This window comes from Rattus rattus, chromosome 1, assembly GCF_011064425.1.
Source record: "Rattus rattus isolate New Zealand chromosome 1, Rrattus_CSIRO_v1, whole genome shotgun sequence".
In the NCBI taxonomy this organism is placed as follows: Eukaryota; Metazoa; Chordata; class Mammalia; order Rodentia; family Muridae; genus Rattus; species Rattus rattus.
Genome location: NC_046154.1, coordinates 27,640,642 through 27,664,186, shown reverse-complemented (window position 1 = coordinate 27,664,186; position 23,545 = coordinate 27,640,642). Strand labels below are relative to the sequence as shown.

The 23,545-nt window shown below is 42.7% G+C and overlaps 1 protein-coding gene across 14 annotated transcripts in view; it reads left to right on the top strand.

The window, feature by feature from the left end:
• The first annotated feature begins 1,394 nt into the window (after positions 1-1,394).
• Positions 1,395-23,545, top strand: part of Pum1 (pumilio RNA binding family member 1) — a 119,036-nt gene continuing 96,885 nt past the window's right edge. For 6 of the 14 annotated variants that reach the window (XM_032896981.1, XM_032896979.1, XM_032896960.1 and 3 more), the window contains exons 1-2: positions 1,397-1,647; positions 6,548-6,921. In XM_032896981.1, the coding sequence (XP_032752872.1) occupies positions 6,559-6,921 (363 nt within the window). In that variant the 5' untranslated portion in view covers positions 1,397-1,647; positions 6,548-6,558. Of the gene's footprint in view, positions 1,648-6,547; positions 6,922-23,545 lie in introns of all 14 variants that reach the window. The other 8 variants (XM_032896988.1, XM_032896983.1, XM_032896969.1 and 5 more) reach the window with 3 other exon arrangements.

The window sequence follows — 23,545 nt, the reverse complement described above, 5'->3', positions numbered from 1 at the left end:
AGGTATACACGGAGAAACCGTGTCCTGAAAAACAAAAAACAAAAAACAAACAAACAAAACAACAACAAAAAAACAAACCAAATCAACCAACCAGACATACAAAAAAGAAACTAAGGAATTATTCTGGCTCTCAGGATGAAAGCATGGAGCCCAGAGTCTGGTAAGAAGCTGGAAGGTGTATGTTTCTCATATCTGCCATCTTTCTTCCTCTTGTGTGTTTTTGTACTACGGCTATTCAGTATTGTCCAGGGCCCTGGCCTGATGGAGCTAAATGCATTATCTACTTGATTTCACACAGTATTGTTAGCAGTGTGGGAAATGAAGGTTCAGTTAAGTAACGTCAGGTCTGGTTTCAAGCTGGCTTTCCGAATACAGTATGTTCGTGAGTTTGAATATTGAGACCTGGGGATGTAGCTCTCTTGATTGGTAGGGTGTTGCCTAGCAGGCCTGAAGTCCAAAGTGTGGTATCCAGCACTGCATAAACTGGATATGGCTGAACATGTCAGTAATAGCAGAAGTAGGAAGGTATGTGAGTAGGCTCAGGAGTTCAAGGTAATCTTTAGGTACACAGTGAGTTTGAGGGCAGCCTGGATGATATGAAACCCTGTCTCAAAAAAAGAAAAAAAAAAATAGAGGTGGTGGGGGCACAGGCCTTTAATCCCAATATTCAAGTCAGAGATGGGGATATCTCTGTGAGTTCCAAGACCAGCCTGGTCTACAATGTGAGTTCCAGGACAGTCAGAGTTACACAGAGAAACTCTGTTTTGAAAAATCAAAAAGAAAAAAAACTTAAAATTGGATGATTCTCCAAGACAGAGGCAGGTGGATTTTAGTAGGTTAGAGACCAGCCAGAGCTACAAAAGATCCTGTCACATAAAAAAACAAAAACAAAAAACCCCCCAAAAACCCAAAACCAACCAACCAACCAACCAACCAACCAAAATGGAATGTTTGCAAACACCTCAGGCTTGTTGTTCTCAGCTTAATTTGCATCTTAATATTTCTTTCTTTTTTTTTTTTTTGCATCTTAATATTTCTAATGACTTTTGCATAAGGGTCCCGGCATTGTCCATTGTGTTCCAGATCCTGCAAATTAAGTTGAGGCCCTGCCCTCCTACAGTATGGTTATCCTGTTGCTCTTCTCTTTTGTTTGTTACACTGGGGAAACAGAGGCAGGAGAAAGATGCAAAAAGGCCAGGAACCAGAAGGCTGGAAGAGGTTCGAACCCAGCCTCGGGCCGGGCTGTGCTAAGGTCCACGCAAAGATCTATGTCGGCGTCCCCTCCCCCTACGACAGGCTGGGCACTCCGTGCGCGCTCCCGCGCCTTACACCCCGCTCCCTACGCGGCGGCGCGCGCTCGCTCCAGCGGGCGGGCACAGCGGTTGTGTGGCCTGCGAGTTTCCCCGAGTTCACGCAGGCCCTGCGGTTGGCATGGCAACCGGGCAACCTGTTCCAGAGCCGCCCTCCCGCTCCGCACACGCCGCTGCCACCGCCAGAGCCGGGGCCGGCGCCGCTCCCATGATGCACCGCGTCAGCCCAGTCCCCAGTGGGCCGCCATGTTGTCGGAGTGAAAGGTAAGGGGGAGCGAGAGCGCCGGCGAGCGAAGATCGGGGGGCCGGAATCCATCTTCATCCTACCGCTCCGCCCGTGAGTATCCGCGCCCCGGTGGCCCCAAACCGTGCTCCGAACCCCCAGCGAGCCGATGCGCCCCTCGTATTGGCGTTTGGCAGCGGTTGGCGGGGCGAGAAGGGCTTAGAGATGCCGCCGGGCCTGGCGGAGGCTCCGCGCTCGCTCCGCTCGTACGTGTTTGGGAGGCGGCAGCGAGGCCCTATTGTTATCCGCGAGGAGGGGGTGGGGAGCGGGCCGCGGCCGGGGCCCGGCCCGCAGCTGGCGGCGGCTCCGTGCCTCTGTTCGGCCCTGCTGGGAGTCCCTGGAGGTTGGTGTTGCCGTTCGGCTCGGCTTTTTTTTTTGGGGGGGGGTATTTATTTATTTATTTATTTTTGGATGGGTCTGCGAAGCCCTAGGTCCTCTCTTGTAGCCGCGGAGTGGAGATTCCGTGCTCCCGCGGGCTCCTTCGACTTCTGGAGCTTCCGTGGCAGCGCCGAGGGAGGAACAATACATGGCTTTAGAAAGCAGCGGTGGGCCCGCGTCCTCGGGCGAGCCCCCACGGTGGTGGGGTAGTGGGCGATTTTGCAAGCCTTAAATGTGGAGAGGTGGCCATCAGGAAGTTTCGGATCGCTTTTTAAGCGCCTGGGATTCTTGTGGCCTTTTGTTTCTATGAGAGCTTGTGTGTTTTTCTTTTCCCCCCTTTTGAGGCGGGGGGTGTTCAGGCCTCCCTGTGTTGGTGTATTTTCCTCTCCAAGGGGCTTTCAGTAGTTAGTAGGAAAACCATGTGTAGATATCTACACAGTGCTACAGTTTCGGTCCTCACAAACGCGGTTGGTAAACATGGGTCATTTGTTTTACTCGTCAGTACCACTCCCATGTTAAGTGAGGATCGCTCCTGTAACTTTTCTCCAGTGAGGCTCACCCCTCTTCCCAAGAGCTCCCACACAGATGACCAGAGGAAGGCTTTATTCTCATCATAACTTTGAAGGATTGTTCGTTTTCACTGTGCAAATTATGATAACGCTTCGTTACACTTGATCATTTTGCTCACCCCATTAATTACTGGGATTATTAAGATGATTTATGAGTACTTTTGGACTTTTCAGTTTTTAAAGCCAGTTACTTCTGAAGATAGGATTGTAGATTTATTTAGCTGTTTGTGTTGGTGTAAAAGTTACTAATGTTCTCGCTTTAAGATAAGCAGCTTCCTTCGGGGTTTTTAGTAAACACATGAACATTCTGACCCTTCGATCATTGTAACTTTGTAAAACACTAGGGACCGCGGATCTTTATCTAGTGGTTTGGAAATACTGGGTTCTGAACTTTGAGTATTTTGCCTTTTCACGCTTGAATTCATCTTGTCTAAGGCCACAGCTTTTTGAAGTTAGGATTTGTTTAGTTTGGGTTTGTGAACCGATTTAAGATAAATTTATGTCCACAGAAGGTTTGTTCAGTGTAGTAAAAATAAATTTTAAACCCAAGCATCTTAGTAAAGGGAGATAGATTAAACCATGTTTCTTTGTTTAAAGAAAACTCCTATTAGTGATATTTAAAAAAAGTAAAAATAAACTACAGCGTGATCTTTACACAGTTTGAACGGTAGTACGTAGCGTTGGTACCTCCTATTGCTTAACATATTTGCTTTTAAATGATATGCCATTTGCTTAAAAAAAATTCCCATTTTAAATACTGCACATAACTTTTTAGTGAGCTTTGAGGGTTCCCTAAAAGGCAACATCAGTTTCTTTTTTTGTGGTTCTTAGGTGACCAATTATTAGTTTTTGTTCTGCCATTGCCAAGATGTTACAAAATTCTCTCAGACACATGTCAGTGTTTAGGTGTTCGGTCACTTTTAAGTTGTCCCTCTTGCCAGGCTCCCTGCTCTTCCCCCCCAACCCCCAAGGCAGTTTGAGAAACAGCCTTGCCTCATTAGATAAAGCAGGAAGTCTCCATTCCAGATAGCCTTTCAAAGGCCAATTGTTTTGTTTTAATATTTTTGTAAGTGACCCTTCCCCAGTTATTTTTTTAGAATGAGATTGCTTTCAGGGACAGACTTTTATCATTTGTTTGTTTACTTATTTATTGTTTTTTGAGACAGGGTTTCTCTGTATAGCCATTGCTGTCTTGGAACTCACTCTGTAGACGAGGCTGGTCTTGAACTCAGATCTGACTCAGCCTCCGATTCCTGAGTGCTGGGATTTAAAGGTGTGCACAACCACTGGCCAGCTAAACTTTTCTTAATATGAAAATTCATAGGTAACTTTTAGCAGCTCTTTTATGTTAGAAAATACTGCTTTTATTATTTTATGAATCCTCTTGGTGATTGAAGGAAGCATGGCTGCCTTGACTGGTATAGGTAACTAAATTTGTGGAATCTTAAGCATAGTGATTTGAGGAAATTTAGAACTTCCTTTATACTTTTCAACTTACTGATTAAAAGCTATCAAAAACCAAGGCCAATGGGGGAAAACTTTTTTTTTTTGAAACTGACAGGTTGTTAGTTTGGTGGCAAAACTTTTTTGCATCAGGTGGCCTCAAGTAAAGAGATGGAGGCTCTCTTACAGAAGTAAATGCACTCTGAGGTATGAAGGACTGAGGTCCCTAGAGAACCCGGTGAGGAGGATTATGTTGGTGTATTTTGCAGAGGCTCAGAATGAAACAGCTGTACATTTCTGGGTTTGTGCTTGAGCATTGACAGCATTTTGTTCATAAGAGCCTAGCAGGCAAAAACTATTCCAGTATAAGGTTTAATTGGTGTGTGTGTGTGTGTGTGTGTGTGTGTGTGTGTGTGTGTGTGTGTGTGTGTGTGTAGGTAGGTAGGTAGGTAGGTAGAAGGGTATTGGAATTTTTGATTTACATTAGGCATTTCCAAAGCAGAGGTTTGGTTTTGTTTTTTTGGGGGAGGGATATTTTACTGTTCTCCAAGTTTGCCTTAAACTCATAGTATAGCTCCTTGACCTCAAAATATTAGCAGTTCCCCTGCTTTAGTCTCCCAGAGTGCTGGGATTTTGAAGAGATTGCAGATTCCATGTGACTTTTACTAGCTTCATAACCTGAGTTAGTTGTGAGAAGCTAGTATTACTTTTCCATGAGGTTACTTAGCTAATGAGAGAGCATGTGGGGTCTGGAGAGATGCTCAGTGCTTTTGCACTTTTCACTTTTGCCAAGGACATGTGTTTGGTTCCCAGCACTGACATGGATCACAATCAATCCTGACTCCAGTTTTAGAGGATATTATACCTCCGGCCTTCTCATACACTGCATGTACATGATACACACACAGGTAAAACACATACAAAAGAAGACTATTTCAGAAAAGAGAAAACAGGCTTCTCCTCTGTTTTGAACTGTGTTGCTAACCTCGGAAGTCCTCTGGTGGTTGCAGACAGAATACCCTAATTGGTAACCAGTTTACTTTATTCATACAAATGTAATTATTTGGTTTTATGGAACTTAAGTAGCAATGGATCCTAGTAATATTTGATTTCTTGGTTGGATTTCCAGAGTTTAATGTACTACAGATACTCCCAGGGGTGGTGACTTACATCTCTAATCCTATACTTCAGACAGGCAGATCTCAGTGAGTTCAAGGCCAGCCTGCTCTACATAGCAAGTTGTAGACTAGCCAGGACTGCATGATGAGACCAAAACCAAAACAATGAAAAAGAGTGATACTGTTGCTAGGATTCTAGAAGGAACCAGGGTTGGTTTCAAAATAGCTTGAGATCTCTGTTCCTAGCTGGATGGCCATGGGCTCTTCCTAACTTCTGTAATATTGTAAAAACAGCTTGTAAAAACAGCTAAGAATGCTTCCCTTCAGTGTTTTCTTTGAGGAGATAGTGTCTGCCATGTATTTGCTACCCTGTGGCTGGTGAGCAGACCTGGTTTTTACAGTGAGGTTTAGTACCAGCAAAGTGAATTGAGTTTGCCTCATCCAGTTTCTAAGAGTTAATCAGTAATGAGCATGATGGCATTGTATTTGCAAGTTATTGGTAAAAGTCTTGATTTTTTTTCTCCATGTTACAAAAATACAGCCAGTCTTGGTATTGTCCCACAAACATGTTAGATATTTTAAAGGACCCTTTTAAGTTATAGAGTCTAAGCCATAGGCTTTTGTTTGGTTATTGACATGTTACATGTTACATGTTACATGTAAATTCTTTTAAAGATAATTAGGGTATGAGGTGGGGAGGGTCCATGGGATTGAATCTGCAGGGGCTGGGGTGGAGTCCAGGGGATAGAATCTAGGGCCCATTCGGGCTGGGCCAGCAAGCACTCCATTGAGCTACACCTCAAGCCTATAAACTTAAGGATGCTTTCAAAAGTTCATGGTCACAGTCCTGTTGATGCATGTCTGTAATCCCAGTACCTAGGAGGTGGAAGTAGGATCAGTACTTGGTTCCTGGCCAGCTTTGACTACCTTTTAATTTCAAAGCCAGCCTGGGTTACATGAAATCTCACCTCAGGGAAAAAAAAAGCTGTTTATTTTAAGTACAGTTGACTTGAGAAAGTTGAGTAGGGAAACTACTATTGATTAAATTCTGATTCCATATTGCAATTTTGCTTGTTTGTGTATTTTTTATTTTTTTTATTTATGTGGTTCTGGGGCTCCAACTTAGGTCCTAGCACATTAGGCAAGTTTCTTGTCTTTGTATGATTACTTTTCAGTACAGCTCTGGTTACAGCAGTGGGCCCTCATCTCGGCACTTGTTGGAGTACCTGCTGCTGTTGACCTTTATTTCTGTACACACAGGCCCAGTAGCTTGAACGGAGGTTCAGGTCAGGAAACTGTTACAAGGCACTTGACTTCTTGGTAGAGACAGTTATACAGTTATTGACTTGCAGAAGAGAGGGAAATGTTTAGCATTTTGTACTGGAGTATATGGAGTTGTTTTAAAAAAATGCAAGCATTAAACATCTGTTAACTGTTTGTTCTCAGGTGTTGGTGGAATGAGCGTTGCATGTGTCTTGAAGAGAAAAGCAGTGCTTTGGCAGGACTCTTTCAGCCCCCACCTGAAACATCACCCTCAAGAACCAGCTAATCCCAACATGCCTGTTGTTTTGACATCTGGAACAGGGTCGCAAGCGCAGCCACAGCCAGCTGCAAATCAGGCTCTTGCAGCTGGGACACACTCCAGCCCTGTCCCAGGATCCATAGGAGTTGCAGGCCGTTCCCAGGACGACGCTATGGTGGACTACTTCTTTCAGAGGCAGCATGGTGAGCAGCTTGGGGGAGGAGGAAGTGGTGGAGGCGGCTATAATACTAGCAAACATCGATGGCCTACAGGGGATAACATTCATGCAGAACACCAGGTAAAAAAAGTTCCTATTTCAGCTCTTGAAACTTCTAATCACTGTCTGCTTAGGCTTCTGCTTCCAGTGACTGTTCTGAAACTCTTCCATTGCTTATTTTATTTACTTTGTGTAAACAAAAGTCATTTGGTTTAAAGAATGGCTGGTTATTATTGTAATTGCCACTGGCTTATTTACCGTTCTGGTGTTATACAGTAATTCACTAAGGAAATCTCAAGAGTGTTTTCATGTTCTCACTGCATTTCTAGGAATATCTTACAGCATATTTTTCACCATTGACATGCTCTTAAGAACTGTTTGAGTTTACAGGACAATGTAAAGCAAAGCTTTTCCGTTCCGATTGGGTGACTTTTATCTTTAATTAAGATCCTGTTATTTGGAAGCAATGTGAGAATGTTTAAATTCCCAGGAAAAACTAAACTTGACAGATGTTGTAAATTGAAAATTTAAAGAATTACTGAAACAAAAAGATGTTATGGTTGGAAGTGGGGGGGAAATTAAGAAATGAATTGCTCACTTCAGATTTGTTGTTCCATGTGAGGACTGATCGTGCCTTTTAGGTTTTAACCATCTCGTTCTTGTTCTAAGAATTTAGTTGATATTCAGTAATTTTTTTTATTAATTTCTTTCATTAACTTTTTTGAGAGACGGCATCTCTATATGTAGGTGGTGTAGATCAAGCTGGCCTTGAACCCACAGTGGTTGGACAGTACTGGGATTAAAGACTTGAACTCTATGTCTGACTTCTTTTTTTTTAAAAAAATATAAATCTACTTTACTAACAAAGAGTTTAGCCTGCTTTGTTTCCTGAGGGTTAGACTTATTTAACTGATTAAGGCTACTCTTGGCAATTGAGTATAGGTGCCATTTGTAAAGAGTCATTTGACATTGCCAGTCCAGTGCTTATTAGCCAAAGAAACAGATATCTTTTCTAGGATTTCTAGTTTGTTTCTTTGTTTTTTGTTGTTCTATTTCAAAAACGTAAGCGAGTCTGAATTTTCAGTTACTTGCTTCTTCAGCTCGCCAGGAAGGATAGTAGCTATTTCTCTTTGTTATTCGTGTATGTATGTGTGTGTGGTATATTTGATTTGTGTGTGTGTGTTTGTGTGTGTGTGTGTGTGTGTGTGTGTGTGTGTGTGTGTCTGTGTCTGTGTTTGTGTCTGTGTGTGTTCATAGGTGTGCGCTTGCCTGAGCCAGATATCTTTGTCTACTGTTTTCTATCTTTATTTCTTTTATGTTTTTTTCAAGACAGGGTTTCTCTGTTTAACAGCCCTGGCTATCCTGGAACTCAGTCTGTAGATCAGGCTTCCCCTTAAACTCACAGAAATCCTCTTGCCTCTGCCTAAAGGGCTGGTATTAAAGGTTTGTGTTTATGTTTTGAGACTGATTACTTACTGAACTTAGAGTTGTACTTGTTGGCTAGATTGGCTGGCATTGAGCTCCTGGGGTTCCCATGGGTTGCTTACCCACCGAGGTTGGGGATATGGTTGCATTCATTCCTTTACACAGCTTTTATGTTAGTGCTGGGGATCTCAAGGCTTCATGAAGGCTTGGTGGCAAACACTAAACCCAATGATCCATCTGTCCAGCTCCTATCTCATTCTTTTTTTTTTTTTTTTTTTTTCTTCTTCTTTTTTTTTTTTTTTTTTTTTCGAGCTGGGACTGAACACCCAGGGCCTTGCGCTTGCTAGGCAAGCGCTCTACCACTGAGCTAAATCCCCAACCCCTCTTTTTTTTAAAAGATAATTTTTATTACATTTTATTTATTTATCTGTGTAGGTACATGTGTACACACAACATGTACAAGTGAGAGGACAGATTGTAATAAGGTTTGCTGGCAAGCACCATCACTCATCCATCCAGCCATCTTGTCAGCCTAGCCCCCCTCCTTTTCTCCCTCCCTCCCTCCCTTCCTTTTTGGTTTCTATTTTTTGGAGGGGTTGGGTATTGAAACGGTGATTCTCTGTAGCCTTGACTGTTCTGGAACTCTTGTCTGTAGACCAGGCTGGCCTTGAACTCACTGAGATCTGCCTGACTCTGCCTGGGCTGGGATTACAGGCGCCACTTCAGTAGATCCTGGATCTTTGTTTTTTTGCAAGGGCATATGTAGGAAGGAAGAGGAAGTGTCTTGTGTTCCTTGGTTATAGTTTTATTAGTATTTAGTTTTATTCTGTACTTAAAGCAAGGCACGGCATTTGTTTACTGTTATAGCAGGGTCACCCCATTTTTTTTTTTTTTTTTTTTAAAGATTTATTTTATATATATAAGTACACTGTAGCTGTCTTCAGATACACCAGAAGAGGGCATCGGATCTCCTTACGGATGGTTGTGAGCCACCATGTGGTTGCTGGGAATTGAACCCATAACCTCTGGAAGAGCAGTCGGGTACTCTTAACCGCTGAGCCATCTCTCCAGCCCTTTTTTTTTAATTTAAGATTTATTTAAGTATGTGAGTACTCTGTCACTGTCTTCAGACACACCAGAAGAGGGCATCAGATCCCCATTACAGATAGTTGTGAGCCACCATGTGGTTGTTGGGAATTGAACTCAGGACCAGGACCTCTGGAAGAACAGTCAGTGCTCTTAACCGCTGAGCCATTTCTCCAGTCCCACCCCTTTTTTCTTGACTGAAGATAGAACTCAGGCTTGAGCTTCATAGGCAAGACTCATTTTACTACATTCTCAGAAAGGTTTAGAGTCTTGAAGGTGCTGATTAAATGTACTCATCTCAGTATCAGTCAATACACTTTAGCATGTAAGAAGGTTTGGCAGCCGGATGTTGTGTCATAAGCCGGCACTCCAGAGGCAGAGGGAAGCAGATCTCCAAGTTTGAGGCCAGTCTAGTCTATGGAGCGAGTTCTAGGATAGCCAGGGCTCTACAGAGGAACCCTGTCTTAAAAAACATAAGTAGAAAAAAAAAATTGGAAGAAATTTATTGATTTCATGATTCCCTAACTTTGTGGCTTTTCAGTAAGATTGTAGAAAAAGACCATGGTGGTAGAGGGAAAGTCCTTGAATGCTAGGCTAAGATGTTGAGTGTGTGTGAGTGCTGGGATGACAGCTATGTCTGGTTTGCTTTTGGTATTTGTCTCACCTTTTGGAACAGGCTACTGTAGGATGGAGGTTCTGGTGTCTTTTTGGTGCCCTTTCCCCTGGATGTATTCTGTGATTTTTATGTTAATTCAGGACAAAACAGTCATTTAGTTTTGTCCTTCGGCAGAGGAGTAGGTCTTACTGTTTAGCCATTTTGGAAATGCAAGGCTTGTGACAAGGAGTGGAGAGAGTACTGGGGAGGGCTATGCAGTTTGTATATGTGTTGTTTCGTTTAAGGCCAGCCAAGGTGGCCAGCTCTTGTTTACCCAGCACTCAGCCGGAGGAGTGCTAGAACAAAGGGACATAACTTGGTGGGTGCTCTGCCCTTCTCAGCCGCTTTTCTGGTGAGGCAGGAGACTGTGGCACTGTCAGGTAGGTTAAGTGAAAGAATTTTTAGAGCCAGACAAGCCACTGAGCTGTTTAGTGAATTCAATCCTTAAAATTCTGTGGGGTAGCTAAGAATCTTCTGTGAGTGGGCTGGAGAGATGGCTCAGAGGTTAAGAGCACTGACTGCTCTTCCAGAGGTCCTGAGTTCAATTCCCAGCAACCACATGGTGGCTCACAACCATCTGTGATGGGATCTGATGCCTCCTTCTGGTGTGTCTGAGGACAGCTCAGTGTACTCATATACATAAAATAAATACTTTAAAAAAAAAAGAAATGTAGTAAGAATCTTCTGTGAGAGACAAGAAACTGAAGTATAGTTAGGAGGCAGACTTTAGTGCCGACATTACAGGAAGGAGTGTGCCACCACCATGCCCAGGCTATGTAGTTTTGAAGTAAGCATGGGTTCATTGTGTAAGTTCTAGGTAGACTTTTGCCTTCCCAGGAAGACGTGCTGGACCCCAGAGAATTATTGTAGCAAAGTAGCACATTTTTAGGTTAACTAGTTATTTTACTAGAAAGGTAAATATAGGCTTGATAGTAGATAAATACAAATGATACAGACTATCATAGTACTGCAGTCGTGTTTTCTGTTCCATGGTATATATGTGTTGTGTGTTCTGTTTTTTGGTTTTTTTTTAATTCTTTTTTTTGAGCTGGGGACCGAACTCAGGGCCTTGCACTTCCTAGGCAAGCGCTCTACCACTGAGCCAAATCCCAACCCCGTGTGTTCTGTTTTTATATGGGTTCTAAGTAGTAATCACTCAATAGGAAGTGATCTGACTCCAGTGCTTGCCACTGTACTACTGGGTCATTCATTTTTTTGTGGTGACTGTTTTCTGAGCCTTTTTATTTATTTATTTTTTTTTTGTTTTATTAAAAATTCCTTTTTTTTTTTTTTTTGGAGCTGAGGACCGAACCCAGGGCCTTGCGCTCTACCACTGAGCTAAATCCCCAACCCCAATTCCTTTATTTTTTATTCCTGGTATCACTACCACAATTTACAGGGCAATATACCTGATGTAATGAAAAGAAAAAGACAAAGCTACAACAGATAAAAGACCTCAGAATATACATCTAATCGACACTCATTGCATTAGTCAGTGGCTACACTTTTGCAAACTGTGGCTGTGAGCGTCCTGTGAGGGGTTTCCTGTTTAAGCCACAGTGACTTCTCTGACTAGGGATCATCGTTCCTTCTGTGGCAGATTTTACAGTTCCTCTAACGCATGTGGGACGACTGTCTCAAAGTAACCTGCAGCTTTTCTGACAACTCCTTGCTCTCTCTCCTGCTGAGAACTGTAGCATTTGTTTCTGTTTTATTTTAAAACCTTCTACTACCGTATCCACCACTTCCACCTCCAGATCCATAGCCACCACCATAGACTGCCTGAGCTTCTTCCACCAAAGCTGTCCCCCTTCATGGGTCCAAAATTGGATTGTTGCTGTCCACTATAATTTCCAAAGTCATTATAGTTCCCACCACCACTATAGTTAACCTCCACCAAAATTTCCTCCTTCATTGTAGCCATCATATCCTCCTCCTCCACCACCATGTCCACCACCTTGGTTTCCATATCCTGGTCCACCACCTCCATAACTTCCTCTACTACTGTAACCAGGACCACCACCATAGTTGCCACCATCACCTCCAAATCCATGATATCTATCACCACTAACTCCGTAACTGCCTCTGCTGCCTCCGCCTCCACCACCATAGCCTCCTTTTCCACCAAAGTTTGCTCACGACCAAAGTGACCAGAGTTTCCTCCACATCCCATAGAGTTGCCAGATCCACCTCCACGAGCTCTCTGTGACCCAGCAGACTGCATCTCTTGTTTAGAAAGGGCCTTTCTCACTTCACAATTATGCCCGTTAATTGTGGTATTTCTTTTTTTTTTTTTCCTTTTTTTTTCGGAGCTGGGGACCGAACCTAGGGCCTTGCACTTGCTAGGCAAGTGCTCTACCACTGAGCTAAATCCCCAACCCCAATTGTGGTATTTCTGAACAACAATTTTATCAACTGTGTCATGATCATCAAAAGTTACAAAAGCAAATCCTCCTTTTTTCCACTCTGCCTGTCTTCCTGGTTCTATGGTTTCAATCTTGCCATACTTTTCAAAGTATCTCTCAGATTATATTCTTCTGTATCCTCTTTAATACCACCAACAAAAATTTTCTACACCGTTAAATGGGCACCAGGCTTTATAGAATCTTCTCTAGAAACAGCTCTTTGGTTCCACCACATGTCCATCAACCTTGTGTGGCCGAGCACACACTGCAGCATCTACTCTTTGTGACACAAGAGTAGGTCACAAAACCAAACGTTTTGTTTGAGGATCTCTCATTACCTACCACACAGTTTGTAAGTGTGCCCCATTTCTCACAATTTTCTCTTAAGCTATCATCTGTGGTTTCAAAGCTCAGACCACCAATAAACAGCTTCCTCAGCTGCTCTGGTTCCTTTGGATCGTGGCTCTCCATATTGAGACCGTACTCAAGGTTCTGTCATTTAAAAAAGATTTTTTTTAAAATGGATATGAGTACACTGTTGCTGTCTATCTTCAGACAGAAGAAGAGGGCAGCTCCCATTACAGATGGTTGTGAGCCACCATGTGGTTGCTGGGAATTGAACTCAGGACCTCTGGAAGAGCAGTCAGTGCTCTTAACCACTGAGCCATCTCTTCAGTCCTGCCTTTTCATTTTTACAGTTTGTTTTTAGACGACTATAATGGATTGACCCCCCCCCCCCTTTATTTTATTATTTTGTTTTGGAGACAGTCTCACTCTACCCCTGGCTGGTTTGAACTGGCTGTGTAAATCAGGCTGTCTTTGAATTTACAGACATTTGCCTGCCTCTGTCCCCTTGGTGTTGAGATTAAAGGCATTTCCATGTTCTGTTACAATGGAACAAAATTTAAGATCAAATTGGTAAAACACTTTGATCATTTAGAAGCTCAGGGTGTGATTATGATAACATTTATACTTACTGTGTCAGGAAGGTACTTTAGGTTCATGTTCTTCTCTTTTATGAAAAACTTACTTTTTTGGGCTGGAGAGATGGCTCAGTGGTTAAGAGCACTGACTGCTCTTCCAGAGGTCCTGAGTTCAATTCCCAGCAACCACATGGTGGCTCACAACCATCTGTAATGAGATCTGATGCCCCCTCTTCTGCTGTGTCTGAAGACAGCTACAGTGTACTCATAAATTAAATAAAGAAATCTTTTTAAAAAATCTTTACTTTAAAAAAAAAAAAAGGTTTATCTATGTGTGGTTTGCCTGCATGTAAATGAACCACAAGCATGTAGTACTCAGAGTGCTCACAGAGATCAGAAAAGGGCTTCAGATCCCCCGGAACTGGAGTTAACACAAGGTTGTAAGCTCAGTGTAGGTGTTGGTAACCAAACCTGGCCCTCTTTAATTCTTAACCCATGAGCCATTGCTCCAGTCCATTTTTCTTTTTTTTTCTAAGATATACTTTTTTTTTTTCCCCTGGGGGACCGAACCCAGGGCCTTGTGCTTGCTAGGCAAGCGTTCTACCACTGAGCCAAATCCCCAACCCCAGATATACTTACTGTATATAAGTACACTGTAGCTGTCCTCAGACACACCAGAAGAGGGTATCAGATCTCATTACAGATGGTTGTGAGCCACCATGTGGTTGCTGGGATTTGAACTCAGGACCTCTGGAAGAGCAGGCAGTGCTCTTAACCGCTGAGCCATCTCGGGGGGGGGGGCTTTTGTTTTAAAGTTTTGGAGACAATAGTTTTCCTTGTAGTCCCAGCTGTCCCGGAACTTGCTCTGTAGACCAGGCTAGCCTCAAATTTGGATATCCACATGCCTCTGCCTCCTGAGTGCTGGGATTAAAGGCAGGTACCACCACTGCCCAACATTTAGTTTTTTTTAGGTGAACTGACTTTATTTTTGAGATGATGGTCTTTGAGATGATATTGCCCAGGTTTGCCACAAGCTCAAGATCTTTTTGCCTTAGCTTCTCAAGTAGCTGGGATTACTAGCGCGCGCGCACACGCATACACACACAGAGGCATATGCATATGCATATGCATGTATATATGCATATGCATATGCATATATATATAAAATCAGCTTTTCTGCTTTATAATACTGAACTTTTTTTTTTTTTTTTTTTTTTTTTTTGTTTTTTTTTTTTGGGTTTGGGGCGGAACCCGGGGCCTTGCGCTTCCTTGGTAAGCGCCCTTCTGTTGAGTCAAATCCCCCGCCCCTTTTTTTTTTTTTTTTTTAAGTTTTTTTTTTTTTTTTTTTTTTTTTTTGGAGCTGAGGACCAAACCCAGGGCCTTGTGCTTGCTAGGCAAGTGCTCTACCACTTAGCTAAATCCCCAACCCTAATACTGAGCCTTTTAAGGACAGGACTGCATGTAGTCCTGCCTGGTCTGGAACTTGATTTTGTCGATTCCAGAGATCCTCTAACTTCTGGTTCCTGAGTGCTGGGATTCAGGTCATGCACCGTCAGACCTGGCTGTATTATGTTATATTTTTAGGAAGAAGGAGATATAGGAGGTCCTCCCCCCATAAGTAAGGTGAGCATGGTTCTAATACCAGTATTCAGTGGGCTAAGGCAGAAGAATGGTGAGTTGGGAGGGTAGCCTGGGCTACTAGTAAATCCATGTGTTAATGCATGCTCCCAGATGAACAGTAAAAGCACATATAACTTTCTGCATAATTTGATTTAATAAGCTGTACATAGTTTGAAATGTCAAAGCCTCCATTTTTTGGACTCAGTGGAGGTTTCTGGAGGAGAGGAGGGAAAGTGAACTTGGGTTGGGTGGGTTGAAAAAGTAAGTAAGCCATCAGAGCACTGATTCCAGAATAGAGCTGCAATGCGCATGTTATAGCGCCCATAGCAAACCATTAACAGACTGAGGGTGCTATAGAAAAGCTGGAAGACCCATTTGATATGTAAATGGACTATATTTAAATAGTCATTTTTACGATTTAAGTTTTTTTTTTTTTTTTTTTTTTTTTTTCCGGGGCTGGGGACCGAACCCAGGGCCTTGCGCTTGCTAGGCAAGCACTCTACCACTGAGCTAAATCCCCGACCCCAATTTAAGTTTTTTTGACTAGCATTAAAATTTCATCTTGCAAAACTAAAACTTTGACATGTGATTGTGGTACTGCCATTGTGAAATCTGTTTTCTTTGTAAAATGCTGGGAGATAAAGTAGGTGATGAAATAGGGGAAACGTGTTAAGGTCCATGACTGAACTTTATAGCGGGTTATCCAGGGCAGCCAGGAGCAGCTCTGTCCTGGCCACAGGGCCATGGAGTATACTCAGTTTGCTTGTGGCCACGGACACTAGGACCAGTTGGTGCTTACTGTAGGTTGGCCTCATAAAGGATGATCACAGAGGCTCAAGCAGAGCTCAGTTGATCAAATGTCTCATTGGTGTTGGACTGGTGTTTGTCTCTTGGTGAGGGTATCTTTTTTTTTTTAAATGTTTATTTATTTTATGAGTACACTGTAGCTGGCTTCATGCACATCAGAAGAGGGCATCAGATCTCATTACAAATGGTTGTGAGCCACCATGTGGTTGCTGGGAATTGAACTCAGGACCTCTGGAAGAGCAGTCAGTGCTCTTAACCGCTGAGCCATCTCTCCAGCCCCCCTGGTAATGTTTCCTCTCCAGTGCTGTGAGGTAGCTGACAGCTTATACTAGTTACCTGGGATAGATGGTTAGGTGGTTCCTCAGCACTTGACTAAATAAAACATCTTTCATATTTTATATTCTGTTATCTCTATACTCTTCATCCTTTTTCTCTGTGTTCTGTACTTTCAAGCTTAATATTAGGTACTTTGTTAAAAGGGTGGTCAACAGTCTTTGACTGTATACTCTGAAGAATCATGGTTTCACATGAAGAAGTGGTCCAGTGGTCCTGGCATGTGTGTATGTACACATGTCCAGTCAAACTGAATAGAACTTGATGTGAATGCCTTCTAGGCAACACATTGTTTCAAAAAGCTTTTGGTAAGGTATTAGGGTAAATGATAGATGGTAGTAAGATGTCACAATGGAAAATGAAACTCAGAGTTTATTGTCAGTTTCAGGCTGGCCTGGATGATTAAATGAGATCCTGTGTCAAAATTAAAATCCAATAGAAAACTCACAGAAATAACATATACCCGTTGAAGAAGAGAGAATGGAATCAGTTGAGTGATTTTTGGAGATAGGGTCTCCCATTGTAACTCTGGCTGACTTGGAACTTGCTATGTAGATGTAGATCAGGGTGGCCTCAAACTCACAGAGATGGGATTAAAGGTGTACACCACCAAACTCAGCCATGAAAGTCTTTTAAGAAAAACAGCAGTTAGGAGACTTGTACGTCTGAGTGAGGGGTGCTGTCTAGATGGCTTGGAGGGTGTAAAGCCAAGAGGCACTTCTGTTTCTGATGACACCTTCGTGTGGCAGACACATCCTTAGATGCAGCCTTTCCAGGAAGCTGCAGTTGCGCAAGACTTGTGTGAGCCGCTTGCTTCAAGAATATTCTGGAAAGACTACCTAGTAGCAAGCAGTCTTTGGAACCTTGATGCACACTCTGGTACAAGATGCTGCCACACACTGTCAAGAGAACGGGGTGACAAAGCTATGTGCATAGGCTTAGTTTTTCTCTTCCTTCTTTCCTCTTTTTTTTTTTTTTTTTTTAAATATTTAATGTATGTGAGTATACTGTCACTCTTCAGACACTCCAAAAGAAGGCACTGGTGGGGTTGGGATTTAGCTCAGTGGTAGAGCACTTGCCTAGCAAGCGCAAAGCCCTGGGTTCGGTCCCCAGCTCTGAAAAAAATAAAAAAAAAAAAAAAAAAAAAAAGAAGGCACTGGTTTCCATTACAGATGGTTGTGAGCCACGATGTGGTTGCTGGGAATTGAACTCAGGACCTCTGGAAGAGCAGTCAGTGCTCTTTTTTTTGTTTTGTTTTGAGGTTTAGTAATATACCTTTTTTCCCCCCTTTTATTGGATATTTTCCTATTTACATTTCAAATGTTATTCCCTTTCCTGGTTTCCTGGACATAAACCCCCTAGTCAGGCACCCAGTGCTCTTAACCACTAAACCGTCTCTCCAGCCCTCAGTTTTTCAATACAGGGTTTTTTTTTTGTCTTGGAACTCAATCTGTAGAGGAGGCTGACCTTGAACTCCCAGAGATACATCTGCCTCCCAAGTGCTGGATTTGATGTTTTAAAGCCCTCTCCTTTGCTGTGTTTTCCCATTCATTTTTTTCTGTGTGCGTAGCTGTCTTGGTACTTAATGTGCAAACAGTGCACAGATTGCAGTAGATCGTGTGAGCGTGTTTATTGTGATAGTAAGGGTTGAATACAGGATGGGGCTCAGGTTACCCAGGGTTGGAGCGGAAGTGAGCTACAGGGGATGAGAATGCTCCCACTGTGGTGTGGCTAGGCAACTGGGTAAGCAGCTGACAAGCCGTAAATCAAAACTTTAATTGAGCAAACTATGTTACCAATAAAGGAGTTATTGACAACATCCTTAATGCTCCCTGTTTGTACACATTAAAATCACTTTCCTGGAAACTTACTAATTCTAAGAGAAATACTTCAGAGCTGGTAACATAGCTAGGCAGCATAGCACACTTAACCTATTGAATTCCAGGCAAGCCTGGTCTACATAATGAGTTACAGGAGAGTCAGAGCTGTATAGTAAGAGACCCTGTCTCAGGGGACGGGGGGGGGGGGAAGGAGAGTTCTTGAGCTTTTAAACTATTGCCTGGCATACATGGATTAAGGACAAGGAGGAAATAGCACAAAATTTGTTATATTTATGTAGGTGGTAGAGGTTACTGATAATTTGGTTTTTTAAAATTTATTATTTTCAAATTTTATAAGACAGTTTATGTGCTGTATGAATGTGGACTTGCCATGCAGTTATGTGTGCGTAAGCCGGAAAATTCTTGGCTGTTAGATCTCTCCATTGATGAATCTCTGTTTTTTGTACTGATATGTCAGGTTAGCTGGTCTGCAAGCTTGTTTGAAATTGCCTTCCATCTTGTCCTAAGAACATTGGGATTAGAACCCTGCACCTGCTTTATTTACCTGGATTCTTGGGATCAGACACAGGTCCTCATCTTTTGCCTGCCAGGCTAGTGCTTTACCTACAGAGGCCTCCCCATGCCCCACCCCCCACTTGTTTTACAATATTCTCTGTGCTCTGGCTGTCCTGGAGTTCACTCAATAGACCAGGTTGATCTCAGCTCAGGTTTCCCTCTACCTCCCCAGTGCAAATATTAAAGGCCTGCACCACCACCTCCAGGACAGCAGGACAGGGGAGATTTTTGTTGTTGTTTTTCCCTTTTTCTCTGTGAAAACCTGGCTGTCCTGGGACTTGGCTCTTGGCTGGCCTGGAACTCACAAAGATCTCCCAGCTTCTGCCTCCTGAGTGATGGGATAAATTAAAGGATGACCTCCCACCCCCACCCCTAGCTCTCGCTGGCAGTTTTATTCTTTTACATGGTGAGAACCTCCAATAATTTCATGCAGGTTATTTATTGAGTGAGTGATTCATGGTGGTGGTACAGGCACTACCTGGCAGTCTCATGTATTCAGGCCAGTGCTATCACTGAACATAGCCCCAGCCCTCTATGTAAGTTTTTTTTTTTTTTTTTTTTTTTTTTTTGGTCCTTTTTTCGAGCTGGGGACTGAACCCAGGGCCTTGCGCTTCCTAGGCAAGCGCTCTACCACTGAGCTAAATCCCCAACCCCGTAAGTTTTTATGAATGAGAAAACAGGGTGGAGAAATGTGGTTCTCATGTAAAATCTCACAGTTGACTTACTTTCTGTAGGACTCACTTGTTGCAGACCCATTGCAACTTATTGTGGGACAACTACTTTTCTAAAACACAAGCCTGTATTAAATGACACACGGTTTTAAGTGGAGCTGGACATCTCTCTAGCCCAGTCTCTTGTCACATATTTTTTCTTTTGTCTTTTTTTAAAAAATATTTTTAAAGATGCATTTATTTTATGTTATGAGTACACTGTAGCTGTCTTCAGAAGAGGGCATTGGATACCATTAGAGATGGTTGTACTCAGGACCTCTGGAAGAACAGTCAGAGGGCTCTTAACCACTGAGCCGTCTCTCCAGCCCTCACTTTTTTTTTAAAATTGTTTTCTTTTTTTTTAAAGATTTATTCATTTATTATATATAAGTACACTGTAGCTGTCTTCAGACACACCAGAAGAGGGCATCAGATCTCTTTACAGATGGTTGTGAGCCACCATGTGGTCGCTGGGAATTGAACTCAGGACCTCTGGAAGAGCAGTCAGTGCTCTTAACCGCTGAGCCATCTCTCCAGCCCAATTGTTTTGTTTTTTACTTTTGAGTCAGGGTATCTTGTATCCCAGGATGGACTCGAATCTCAAGACATAGCAGATGCGCGTTTGTTCCTTATGTTACCATCTCCCAAGTGCTCAGGCACAGGCTTCCACCTCAGTACCCAGTGTGTGTGTTGTTGAGGATTAACCCTAGGACTTCCTACCTACAACCAAGCACTCTACCAGCTGAGCTGTGGGTTTAGCCCTGTGGTTTATATTTATAAACTGGTAATACCAGTTTATAAAGAGGGTCCGGCTTTGTAGCGTTGGATGGTCTGGATCTTCCTATGTAGCCTAGGCTGGCTTCACACTGTGTGCGGCCAGTTCTTCTTAGAGCTGGGATTACAAGAGCGTGCCTCTTAGCCAGGCCAATTTTTTTCTCTCTTGAATTTAGGGTTAACAACTTCCCTTCGAAATAGTATAAAATAGTATAACAGGTCCTGCTTGGCGTTTTTGGTGCAGGTCACCTCTCTGCTTTTTTCATTGTCTCCACTGTGTACTGAATCTATAACTTTGTCAAAACATGCATTTTTAAATATTATTTGTGAAGTGCTTTCACATGCTATTTAATGAATGGATGAATCAATGACTTAAATGAATTCATTATATTTTGAGACAGTCTAGTTGTAACCTTGGCTATACTAGAACTCAGTTCAGTTCTGCCTGCCTCCCAGTGCCCAGTGACACTCGATTCACAATGCATTTCTAGTTTTATAGTTTTCTTTTTTTAAGCTACCTTCTATTTTTTTTTTATTAATTTTAGTAAAAAATTAACTTAAGCTAGGGAAGAGTAACAGGTTTTATTCTTACATTTCCACACAGTATATATTATTACACTTTGTTCTTTGCTCCCCACCCCTGTTCCTCCTCCCTGTTTGCTGTCTTGTGACATAGGATCCATTATCCTCCTCCTGCTCTAGGACTCTTTAATCTTTCACAAACCTCCTTAAGGTTTTACATATACGTGAACATAAAACCAGCTGGGCAGTGGTGCATACACTTTTAATCCCAAGGAGTCAGGCAGGTGGGTTTCTGTGAGTCATTGAGACCAGTCTGATCTACAGAGCAAGTTCCAGGTCACCTATGGTTATACAGAAACCCTTTCTTGGAAAAAGAAAGTTGCATGTGAGAGAAAACATACAATGTTTTCTTTCAGCCGATAAGATACAGGTATGTGTCTGTATCACCTTCCTATTCTTCCTCTTTCCCTGAAGGCTTGGCTAAATTCAACTCAAACTATGTATGTATGTAACCAAGTATGACCTTAAACTGCAGTCCTTCTGCTTCCTTCTCACACGTGCTGAGGTCACAGTTATGCATAGTCACACCTGGCTTGTGCCGCATGCTCTCCTCCACTCCTCTGTCGGTTTACTTCTAGGCTTTGCTGGCTTTGCTACTGTTGAGTAGTGCAGCAATAAACATACATTGTATAAGGATCCCTCTGGTATGTTGTGTAGAGAATATTAGATATTTTCTGTTGCTATGGTGTAAAATGCCAGGACCAAGACCAATCCTTATTAGAAGTAAGGATTTATTTGGGCTACTGGCCCACATCATTGTGGCAGTCAAAGCAGAAAGCTGAGAGATCATATCTCAGAGTGAGCGAGCAAGCAGAGGGAATGGCATTAGACTTGAAACCACAAAGCCAGCCCCCAGTGACATTCTTCCTCTAGTAACACACCTCCTAGATTTCCAAACTGCCATCAATGGGGGCCAGCTGTTCAAATATATTAGTATTGGCAAGCTAACCCTTATTTCACTCCGATCCTCAACACTGGCTTGAGAAAGAGGGAAAGGAGGGATAAACCTCTTTAGACTACTTCCTGCTGATTACGGCCATTGGGTTCCTTGGGGCAAGTCCAATCTCTATCAGGATATCTCCATCCACCAACAGGAGATGGAGCAGCCTCCACTGGCACATGCCATCTCAGGGCTCTCAGATTTATACCGTCTCCGATTGAGAGTCCCCAGAATTCTAAAGATAAACTCTTTTTTTTTTTTTTTTTTTTTGGAGCTTCTTGCCTTCCTACGCTCTAACCACTGAGCTAAATCCCCAACCCCAATTAAGAAACTTTCTTGTCTCAAATCATAATTCTCCCAGCATTTAAAGGGCATAGTAATTTTTTTTTTTTTTTTTCTTCTCGGAGCTGGGGACCGAACCCAAGGCCTTGCGCTTGCCAGGCAAGCGCTCTACCGCTGAGCTAAATCCCCAACCCCTAAAGATAAACTCTTATGCAGTGATCAAAAATCATGTCCTTGCAGAGGAGGTAGTGGCAGTCATAGGCAGTGGCTCTGAATACTGAAGCAGCCCCATATCCTCCCACACCTGGGATTAAAACGAAAACGTATTTACCTAACATTACTAGGTTTTAAATTCTCACTATACAATGAGTCTTCAAGCTTTTGTTAAAAGTACCTTCACTTCTGGTGGCCGTTGCTAGCTCTCTCTTTCTTCCAGAATTAGATACTTTTGTGCCCGTGTGGTACTTGGTTAAAGCATTTAGCAGTGGTTGGGCGTTTCCTATGTCTCCATTGGATGTTACTGTGCTGTTGCAGTAAACAAGTGTGGACTCAGAATCTCCAATGCTGAGTTGTCATTCGTGTATGTTGTTCAGCCTCCCTTGAGATCCTCGTGTTAAGAACCAGTACTTTGGGAAACTTTCTCAAAGAAGTCTTTTGAAGCCTTTTATTCCTAGCACCTGGCAAGTAGTATATAATCATTGAATGAAGACAGTATGCCATCAGGACACATTGAGGAGATGTACTGAGTGGAGTTTTTTATTTTGAAGAGTACTAGGATGTCATTTTAACTTGATCAACTTGTAAGGTGCAATCCAGTGTAGGGTCTTGACCACTGAGACAGTTTGGAGGTGAAGGAACAGTGAGCATGCTTTGAAAGGCTGTATACTGAAGAACCTTAAAGTGTTGCGTGTTCTCTGATTTGTGCCTTTTGAAAAGCTTGTTGCCAAGCTTGACAACCTGAATTCCATCCCTGGCAATCACACTGTAGGAGAGATTTATTCCTGAAAGTTCTTCTTGGGGCTGGAGACCTGGCTCAGCAGTGAAGAGCCCTGATTTCTCTTCCAGAGGTCTTGAGTTCGATTTCGCAACCACATGGTGGCTCACAACCATCTGTAATGGGATCTGATGCCCTCTTCTGTTGTGTCTGAAGACAGCTACAGTGTGTTTATATACATAAAATAATAAATAAATCTTTAAGAAAAAAGAAAGTTGTTCTCTGACCTCCACACTTGTACTGTGGCATGTTGGAGTTCTCTTCCCCATGCAAACAAAATAAATAAATCATAATGTAATAAAATGATGTGTTTTGTTTTTTTAAAATACTTGAATTTTTCTTTTTCTTTTTTCTTTTTCGGAGCTGGGGACCGAACTCAGGGCCTTGCGCTTGCTAGGCAAGTGCTCTACCACTGAGCTAAATCCCCAACCCCAATACTTGAATTTTTAAAATGCATTCCTAGACCCTCAACACCTGTTGAGGCTATATAGGATTGCTGTGAGTTTGAGGCCAGTCTTAGGTGGGAAGTGAGACAGTATCCTTAAAGCAAGTGCAAACAAAGAAAATATCTGTATGAATAGTTCCTGGTTGTTGGCAGTTTGAATGGGAATGGCCCCCAGAGGTTCATAGTGCCAGAAGTCAAATTAATTTGAAAGGATTAGGAGCGATGGTTTTATTCAAAAGCCCAAGCCAAGCCCAGAGTCGTTCTGCTCCCTGCTGATCATGGTGTAGAACTCTCCAGTACTGGTGTGCTGGTGTGCTGCTGTGCTCCT